This window comes from Populus euphratica, unplaced genomic scaffold (assembly GCF_000495115.2).
Source record: "Populus euphratica unplaced genomic scaffold, PopEup_1.0 scaffold1.1, whole genome shotgun sequence".
In the NCBI taxonomy this organism is placed as follows: domain Eukaryota; kingdom Viridiplantae; phylum Streptophyta; class Magnoliopsida; order Malpighiales; family Salicaceae; genus Populus; species Populus euphratica.
Genome location: NW_011499845.1, coordinates 6,525,972 through 6,536,318, shown reverse-complemented (window position 1 = coordinate 6,536,318; position 10,347 = coordinate 6,525,972). Strand labels below are relative to the sequence as shown.

Below are 10,347 nucleotides of genomic sequence, written 5' to 3'. Positions count from 1 at the left end.
TGCATTTTTTTTCCGGTTTCCTTGGACATTCAAAAATTTACAAGTTAAAATTTAAGATCAAAGTTAAAATTATCTAAGGTGAATGGCTAGAAAAAAGAAATTGCAGGGTCGGGCCCTGCCAACCCCCCTGCCTCTGCCTTGAGATTCACTCAAGTTTCATGTTTTTAGTTTCTTTTCAGATGCGTTTTCCCAGTCCCTGAATTCTAAACGATGAAACGTGTACAGCTATACACTGGCAAAGTTGGGCGATCGCTATCTCATTCCAGGACAAGAGGAGTAACACAGAGAAGGGAGCTTCTTCTTTCTGGAACTCAGCTCGTCGCAGTCTGGCTTTGATTGTTTTTTAAATAATTTTTTATATTAAAATATATAGTAATAATAAAATATTAAAAATATATTAATTTAAAATTAATAAAAAAAATTTAAATTTTTTTTTAAAAATATTTTTAAAAATATAAAAACAAATATGCATTTTCCACACTGGAACTCCCCTCGAAGGCCGTGAGGTGACCCCCTTCTGCCCCCGCATTAAAAAGCCTGCAGATACACCTCTTCAAATCACATATCTAATTTATTTTTAAACAAAGTTTTGTCCTCTGTGATATCCTCCCTGCCTACCTTGGTACTTCACTCAGATCCTTTATTTAAAAAATTATTTTATTATATTTATAACTAAAGCCAATTATTTTTCGTAGCGCTCAACGTGCATGTTGAACATATCGCCTTCCAAGGTAACTTTAGTTCTTTTAACGGATAATAAAAATACCGATATTTTTAAGTACAAAGTGTGACGGTATATATTTATTTTCAGAAAAGTTTGGAAATATAGTACAAACTGAGTTTTTTAAAAATTTAAAAATTTAATTTAATTTTTTTATATTTTATATTTTTAATATATTTTTAAATAAAAAATACTTCAAACTATTATTATTACTACATCCTCAAACACATGATATAAAAAACTCGATCGCAGCCTGGAATCATTGCATTTGATGAAACGGCTTTCCAATCTCTATGGTTTTGAAAGCATGAACGTTAAATATTAAACAAAACTTCAAGAAATAATAAATAATGGACTATGATCTTAACATACAGTATCCAATAATAGATGTTATACAGTCTAATATCTTTTGTGTATTTTTTAAAAAAATTTTCCTTTAATGTATAGCATCACTTTCTTAGAAGGATAAAATGATCTATAGAATTCATATCAATTTTACATGTAAAATAATATATCAATCTCTAAATTGCAAAGCACGTTTTAATTTATTAAATGATGTAAACGCTGCTATGTGAGCGTGGAGGAATTTTTTATGAAAATACTACCAAAAACTAAAAATCAGGTGAATTAACCAATTATTTTCTCATGAATCATTATTATATAACAATACTATATATTTTATATTTTAGACCGACCTCTATAATTTATCCTGATTTTTTATAATATTATATATTTCTCATATTAAGAGTTTGAAGATTGATGTGGTTTTTTTTATATTTTCTAATGATTTTTTTATTTAATTTTAAAATTAAAAATTAAATTTTATATTTTATTCTTTATAAAGCAATCTTAATTTCATCATCATGACTATGAATTAACAAGTTAATTTATTTTTTTTAAAAATATTTTTTAATCACATCAACCAACATTAATTTAATTAAAAATTAAATTTTATAATTTATTTTGATTTATTTGTAACAAATTTATCCCGATTTTAAAATTTTAATATTAAAAAAAATATTATTTTAATTAAATTATATTCTTATTAATTATTAAAATCATACTTAGATTCGCTAACTTAACAAGTTCATATCAAATTAATTAATCCCCACGTAGTTTTTTTTTTTACTAGAGAACATACTACTTATATTTGATTTTTTTATATTAAAAAAATCGAACTCACATGCAACCCGCTCGTATGCTGCGGGTCATGATCTTGTTTCTTTCTACAACGTAGCTGTTGCGAAGAGTATTTACACGAAGAAATAAAAAAATCCTGCCCCCCCGCTCTGTCTCTTTACTATACAACTAAGCTAAACTAAACTAAACCCGTCCCTTTTTTAAAAAAAAAACGCTTCCCACAGTAGAGAGAGACCCCGAAAGGAGCAAACTTTTTTCTCTCTGCTTTCTCTCTTCCGACTCTTTCTCGTTCTCTTCTAATGTGTTTGGGTTGGTCTTATAATAGATTTCCTTTCCGAGTTTTATGGTCTTTTCAAGATATAAAAGATTTAATTTGTAGCTGAAGTTTCAATGGCTGTGCTGTTCCTGCTTTTCTTGCTGACAGTGTCTGTTGTTTCTGCTGATGAAGGTAATAAGCTTCTTTCTTTGTGCTTTCATGGTTTTATTGCTTTTTCTTAAATTGAGTCTCTAATTGTTGGTTTGTTCTGGTTTTGTACTTGTATCTTATTACTAGCTGCAGCTGAGTGCTCTTAGCTAGCTTATTTTATTTCATTTCACTCTTGAATCAATGATTTGCAGGCATTAGTTGCCATTCTATTCTACCATTTTGCTTTTGCCTTTTCTCTCCGTTCACCTCGAGTTCCTTTTTCATTTCAAGTTGTCTGCTTTTGTGTAGCTCTGTAGTTATATTCGTGTGTGCCTCTTTGCTGGGTATTCCTCTGTTTTGCTTCTCCCTTTTCTTATTAAATTTTTGCAATATTTCATTTATCTCTACCAGAGCATAAGCCTCTGCATAATAATCTCTCCCTTCGCTGAAAACCTCTAATCTCTTCTCCACCCTCTCTTTTAATGGGGAATCTCAACCATATTGCTTCCCAGCTCATGTGGCAGTCCTTTTACCAGAAGATGCTGTCATATATTTCTAATAAATACGGTGTAGGACCAAAATACCATTAGCTCGAGGATGCAAAAGCATTTGGTTTGAATGGATTGGAATCCTAGAAATCTTCTTCCAAGGCTATCATTGTCATTTCGCTACTAGTACCGCAACCAGTCGCATACATATGTTCTACTACAGCATCGTATACCTCCCCCCAAGTGGATATAATATGCAAAAACCATTACCTTTCTCTGCTATTCTATTAATCCCCAGAGCTCTTTTTAAAATTATAGAAGTCATCCTCGTCGCAGATCTGATTGTCATGGTATTCAGGAATAAACCTGCCTATTATCGTGTATTCCATATGAATATATAGAGATTTGATATTTGGAAATTTTCGAAGTTGATGATGGTCTACTACGGACAAGGCTTAAACCCATGTTCAAAGTTAGGTGGCAGTGCTACATAAATTGTGCGATGGGTTATTTATTTACTGGACACCATAACACTACTTTATATTATTTATAGTTTAAATGTAGGAATCTGCACCCTCCCTTTCTTCAAAAAATAGCAGCAACCTCAAAAGATGACCTTTTCCAGGTTGTAAGTGACTCACTACATAGTGGAACCCATTTCGAATAACATGATTTTTCCCACAGATAAAGACCCTCAAATAACATCTTTCTCATAAAAAATACTTTGCCGATTGGAATTCATTAACCTCTATATCTAAGTTCTGCAAAAGAAGACAGATAACGATGCCTGTATTTACATTATCATTTATGTCTTCTGCTATGAAGATGATCAATGAATGTTACGCATGATTGTACAAAGTAGATAAACACAACATGCATTTTAACAGTAAAAGAATTTGTGAGCCCCATCATCTGTTGGTGCCATCTTAAAGTTTTTCTCGATAAGAAAAGTGGGGGGCTTTTAGTATCATGATTCCAAACTGGATTGGGATTAGTGGACGAATTTGATCCCATTTTTTGAAATAAGACCAAAAGAGGGTAAAGGTAAATTGCTAGATGCTGTAATTGTAAAAAGGAATCAAGTTTGCATTTATGTTTCTTTTTTATCCACTAGTTGTTTTTGCCACTGTTATTAAGTGATAATGCCTAAAAAATGTATTGTGTATGGGTGAAAAATGAGGCACACAACGCATGGATGATCATGGATATCCACCTGATTGGTGTCAAATGAGCTCAAGTTACAGAACTTTGTGTCTGACAATTTGGAAATTATTTTCCATGCCTGACTACTGACTATTTTTCTCTTCAATGTCAAAATGCACTCGTCCTTTATGTGTTTCAGATTTTCTCAGGTCAAGGACTGATCCTCTTTCTAAACATAGTATTGCAATGTCTGCATTCATACTTCGTATGAAATATAGTTATCAACACTTTTAGTGGTTTCATTAAGATGAAATCTTCTGTCAACAAGGACAATTTTTTTGCCTGCATCCTACTGCTGAATTGCATTTCCCCCCCTTTTTCCAGATGGCTTCATTGGTGTAAACATTGGCACAGCACTTTCTGACATGCCAAGCCCAACTCAGGTGGTAGCCCTTCTTAAGGCTCAGAATATTAGACATGTCAGGCTCTATGATGCAGACCGAGCCCTGCTTCTTGCCCTTGCCAACACAGGCATCCGTGTAACTGTTTCTGTTCCTAATGACCAGATCCTTGGCATTGGTCAATCAAATGCCACGGCAGCCAACTGGGTTGCTCGAAATGTAATAGCCCATGTCCCTGCCACCAACATCACAGCCATTGCAATTGGATCTGAAATCCTTACTACGATCCCAAATGCTGCCCCTGTCCTGGTCTCTGCCCTGAAGTTCATCCATTCTGCCCTTGTTGCCTCCAATCTCGATGGCCAGATTAAAGTCTCTACCCCTCACTCTTCTTCCATCATCCTTGACTCGTTCCCTCCTTCCCAAGCTTTTTTTAATCGCTCTTGGGATCCAGTCATGGTTCCCTTGCTTAAATTTTTGCAGTCCACAGGGTCGTACTTCATGCTAAATGCATATCCATATTACGACTACATGCAATCAAATGGTGTGATCCCATTGGATTATGCGCTTTTCCGTCCCCTCCCTCCTGACAAGGAAGCCGTGGATGCTAATACACTCCTTCATTACACTAATGTCTTTGATGCCATTGTTGATGCAGCATATTTTGCTATGTCCTATCTGAATTTCACCAATGTCCCAATTTTTGTGACGGAGTCTGGCTGGCCTTCCAAAGGTGACTCATCTGAGCCAGATGCAACACTTGAAAATGCTAACACTTACAACAGCAACTTGATCAGGCATGTGCTTAATAACACAGGCACTCCCAAACATCCTAAAATTGCAGTTAGTACATATATTTATGAACTCTATAATGAAGATTTGAGACCCGGGGCACTATCTGAAAAGAACTGGGGGCTTTTTGATGCCGACGGCATGCCAGTTTATACCTTACACTTGACTGGTGCTGGTACTGTATTGGCAAACGACACCACAAACCAAACCTTCTGCGTGGCAAAGGAAGGTGCTGACCCGAAGATGCTACAAGCTGCTCTTGATTGGGCTTGCGGGCCAGGAAAAGTTGATTGCTCATACTTGTTACAAGGGCAGCCATGTTACGAGCCAGATAATGTTGTTGCTCATTCAACATATGCTTTCAATGCTTATTTCCAGAAGATGGCCAAGTCTCCCGGTACTTGTGATTTTAAAGGTGTGGCTACAATCACCACCACTGACCCAAGTAAGCAATAATAGTTCTAGCAAGATAGAATTTGAGAAGAAAACAACAAATTACATTACAGTGAGGATATGAATTGCTTTATGAGCATTAATGTGCTAGTGAGATGAATTGCTATGGGTGTTTATCTAGCGTAAAAGCTACTTCACTGCAAAGACAAGTGGCAGGTCCTGTTAACATTTTTAGGGTGTTTAATTCTCGCAACTGCTAGATTGGACCTTTTTTTTTTTTAATTTACCAGAGATGCTCTCACAAGTGAGAGTTTCTGTTGCTTGTCTATTCTTTTCTAGTGTTTTCTTATTGCATAAGAAGCTTCTCATGTTCCTTTACCTGTGCAGGTCATGGTTCCTGTATATTTCCTGGAAGGTACAAACTAAAGATCCTAATTGATTTAAAGGCCTACTTTTCTTTTCTCGTTTCTATTTTCCACTCTTGTCATCCACGTCTAATTCACTTTGTACTGCATTTTAATAACTCTGGTATGGATACACCCGATTGTCATGAGTAGTTTGTTGACATCTCTTCTCTCCTTTTTTTTTGGCTTATGTAGTGCTGGAAGAAATGGCACCTTGCCAAATACAACTTCTCTGGCACCATCTTCAAATTCTACGACGTCTGGTTGCCATTCAGTATATATCTATGGTGCTGGCTCTTTCACAACCTCAGTGATTATAGGTGTTTTGCTAATGAGCGTGTTTTTCTTGTAAAACTTTGTGCATTTGCATTAGTTGTAGCCCCTGATACCCTTTGAAATCATTCAGAACCTTCGTTTTAATGCTCTTAGACAGCTTGCTGCATACCCAATTTTGGTTTTTCCTGGAGAGGAGTTGAGGGGTGGCAAGGTTGACTGATCTTATATATAGCCATGAAGTACTTCTAACAAGAGTAGGTGAAAAGACTTGCCTGGATTATTGTTGTAAGTTATAACTATATTCTCGGGGCAGGATATGTATTCTTTGAACTGGATTTATGATGTGGTCTGTTTCTGATTGGTAGTGTGATGATTTTCAGCAGCAGACAATTTGATTGTTCCCTGTAGTTCGACTTCGATATGCAATGATTTTGCAGATTCTTCTAGGCCTTCATTTGGTCAAATTTGCGACTAATGTTGTTGCGTTTTTTTCAAGAAAGATTGCTCATTTTAGCGTTTGCAACTGTGATTTTTAAATTTACTCTTTTAAAAAAAAAATATTATTTTAATATATTTTAAAATAAAAAATATTATAAAAAAGAACTATTATTATATTTATAAACATCCTCTCAGAATTTATAGTTCTTATAATTCCCAAAATGGATTCATTCAAAGCATCTGGGTGTGCGCAGCTTATTAACGAATAAAAAATAACTAGGATTTCACCTGATGCAATCTGCTAAAAGAACTAAAAAATAATGTCTTGTCTCATTTTGGTTCGAAAAGTTGACGGTACTTCGAGTCCAACTGAATTCTTCCAAGGGGACGTTTGTTGAATGAAAAATGATTTTCTGAAAATGATTTTAATATTTTTTTATGTTTATTTGTTATTAAAAATTAATTAATAAAAAATATTTTTTAGGTAAATAAATTTAATTTAGTTTTCTAAAAAGTATTTTTTTTATTTTGAGTGAAAAATATTTTTTAAAAATTATAAAATTTTAAAAATATCATATTATATGTTAATTATATTAAATTTAGCTTTTACATTTTTTATTACCATATATATTTTATTTTAAATTTTTTTAATTTTATCCATTAAAATTTAATTTTTATATTAACTTTAATTCTTATTTTTATAATTTTTATTTATTTTTTATTGAAATTTTTTTATTTATAAAATTTAATCTTTATTTTTTTATTGTTACTTATTTTATTTAAAATAATTTATAAAATATCAATTATTATTATTTTAATTTCTTTATCTTTTAATTTTTTATTTAGTAGATTTGATTTCTATTATTTTAATTATTATTTATTTTATTTAAAATAATTTATAAAATAATATTTTTTAAATTTCATTCTCATTCAACTTTTTAATTAGTAAGATTTGTTTTTTTTTTTAATAAATTCTAAAATTTTAAAATATTAATAAGTTATTTTTCAGTTTATTTTTCATGATATAACTAAAAATTAAAAAGTATTTTACAATTTATTTTATTTTAAAAAATAATTTAAAAAAAAACTAAATTTTTTTTATTTTTTAATCCAGATGAGCTCACCGTCCCCATTCGATCCGATACATCTAGAAAAATAAATTTCTGACAACACTGACCAGTTTTCTTCTTTCGTACTAGGGTTCAATGGGAAACCTCTTTTGGTCTTGGCACGTGCCTCTTCTTTTTATACATTCTATCGGGTTAACTGGCACAAATTCAATTTCCTTTCCTAAGTGACATCGAAATCCTGTTTCAGCTGATTCTTAAACAGCAGATTATGTAACAAGCGATTCTGTCATAGTATTCAGGGCCTATTTTTCCTTCTTCCCAGTAGGTGTAGGCTTCATCGAAAAGCGACTAACCCGAGAGGCATCTAGCTCCATGCATTTATAAGTGACCGATGGCTCTGTGTAACCAGCAAAATAGACCTTAGATATCCTCCGAGTGGGAAGGAAAGCGTGATGACGAAGCCCGATGAAGGGAGAGAGAGAAAAGTACCAGGATCTAATTCTCGGTCTTTGTTGGATTTGTCAAGGCCTTCTATTTATTACGTTTATCCGATATAGGAAAGAGATGGAAGATAGTTTGACATATACACAGCACAAAATGGGAGAAGATGAGCTGTATAGGACTCCTCAAGGCAAGGAATTCTGAACTAGGACTACTAGCCGCGTTCTAGGTGAATGGAGTAGCCAGAAGAGAAGACAACAATCGTTCAAGCAAGAACGAAGACAGGACAGACAGACTTGATCGATCAAGTAAGTAAACTGAAAGCAAGAGTTCTACCCTTTTCTCATGGAATCCGGAATTAAAGGAGATGAGGGCAAGAAGGGAACTCTACACGGGGTTACACATTCTTGGAGCTTTGAATAGAAGTCATGGTAGACGAGAAAAGCGGAACTGACCTTCAAATGAAACGAGAGAACAAGTCTCGTTAACAGTCAAGCTTAACCCTCGGGGTTAGTGTTTTGTGATTTATATACCTATGAATGTTGCGCTAGTACTGATATTAGATCTTTGAACAGCCATGGTCTAATTTGTTCCCACTCACAGTATCTTCTTATTTTTCAACTACATGAGACCTGGGAGTTCCCACAGCTACAGCAAACTTGTCAGCTGAAGCAACTTCAATTGCAAGAAAATATGAGCCGAAACCTTTCTATGGGATTTCATCCTGATCTACGGTACGTCACTCGATCGACTAATTAATTCCATTGCCTAAAAATATATAATTCACGTGAATTACTTTAATTATGCTTTGCCTCAGGAAGCCACTCATCCATTTCTCGAACTATCTCAAGTCAACATCTAAGTGAGTCTATCCATTTATAACTGATAAGGTTAGGTATATTTTGCTTTAAAGCAATCCCCAGTACCAAACTAATCTTATCCATTCCACCTTAACCTAGATAATTGGTTATTAGAAAAACTGTGGCAAGTACCCTCCAAATTCTCCCCCCCCCCCCCAAAATTCCCCCCCCCCCCCCTAAAATAGCAAAGCCAAAGAGCAAGGAAAATCGATTTAATCATTATATAAAAATAACGAAAAATAAGAAACAGAAGAAGGTAGATTTGGTAACCATACCATACTGATTAAAAGATTTTTATCCATGACAGTTTGAAGCCCATATCCTGTGATCTCGAAACAGTTTAAAAGAGGCAAAGTTCTCAGTTTTCCATTCGCCTTCGAAGTGATTTGCACCAGAATCTCATCATGCAATCTCGAATTCAAAGGCTTTTCAATGATGATATCCCACCATGATAATACATCTTTGTTCACGGCATCTCTGAGCAGCATGCAAACTTCACTCGTGACAAGAAGCTCAGGTACATCGAGGTACGCAAAGACAAGAAATAGAACGTCATGGGGTGCCCCTGGTTCCACTTTTAGGTTTTATATCTATTTTTGGAACTACGACCAGAAACAAAAGCAGAAAGAATTTGCTGAGTCTGCACAAACTATTCTGTGCTTTCATGCATTTCTCACTCTACAGACAGTAAAAATCCCCATGTTCCCAGTCAAGCTACAATATTAGTAACTGAGTTTGAATTTTAATTTCGTAGATATAAACAGGAGAAAGTTCAAGAAAAGAGGTGTGGAAGGATTGCACAGCAAGACAAGTTGAGTAACCGAGGTTGAGGTTATAGATGATGAGCAACGTGGACCGAACACCTGTAAATGGTACGTCCAAGTAATTTGACAAAGACTGTCGACAGCTTTTCATTTCTTGCTTGCTGAGCAAATGAACTCAAGACTCCAAATTATCGCAGGTCCACCTTTGCAAGATAACAAAGGCAACACTTGCAGGTATCCTTGGCATTATCATTTATCAAAACCTGAGCTTGTGATATTTGTGCCAGTGAAATTGCTGGTGAGAGGATTAAGTGACCAAAAAAAAAAAATGCTATTTGTGTCACCGTGTTGCAGATAACATGGTGAGGTTAATTGTACTAATTCATAGTAAATGTCTAAAGCGTGAAAAACGAAAATCCTTGACAAATAAACCGAAGATATTAAGCTTCCTGCCTGGTTTAATTAATTTGTAATGTAAAGAAAATAATGCAGCAACAAAATGGTAAAAGAGTAGCGATCTCTTATGCTCTTAGGATGAGAGAGTGTTGTACAGCTGAAAGGTAAAAAAAAAAAAAAAAAAATAAAAATTATAGGATTAAAATCTAATTAT

General features: G+C 34.1%; 1 protein-coding gene across 2 annotated transcripts; it reads left to right on the top strand.

Annotated features, from left to right (window-relative positions):
- The first annotated feature begins 2,008 nt into the window (after positions 1-2,008).
- Positions 2,009-6,534, top strand: LOC105125242 (O-Glycosyl hydrolases family 17 protein). Of its 2 annotated transcripts, none has more exons than XM_011025618.1 (4): positions 2,009-2,309; positions 4,283-5,506; positions 5,872-5,899; positions 6,084-6,534. In XM_011025618.1, the coding sequence occupies exons 1-4, from the start codon at positions 2,252-2,254 to the stop codon at positions 6,238-6,240; spliced, it is 1,467 nt and encodes a 488-aa protein (XP_011023920.1). In that variant the 5' UTR covers positions 2,009-2,251; the 3' UTR covers positions 6,241-6,534. The 2 variants fall into 2 exon arrangements, with proteins under 2 accessions (XP_011023920.1, XP_011023912.1); XM_011025610.1 differs by having other exon boundaries at positions 4,283-5,536.
- The last annotated feature ends 3,813 nt before the right edge of the window (positions 6,535-10,347 follow it).

Bases quoted from the DNA above. Each gene is read 5' to 3' on its own strand.
- LOC105125242 (XM_011025610.1), top strand. From the start codon at position 2,252: ATGGCTGTGCTGTTCCTGCTTTTCTTGCTGACAGTGTCTGTTGTTTCT. The intron at 5,537-5,871 runs GTAAGCAATAAT...TTACCTGTGCAG, and splicing joins AATCACCACCACTGACCCAA to GTCATGGTTCCTGTATATTT. The intron at 5,900-6,083 runs GTACAAACTAAA...TGGCTTATGTAG, and splicing joins TCCTGTATATTTCCTGGAAG to TGCTGGAAGAAATGGCACCT.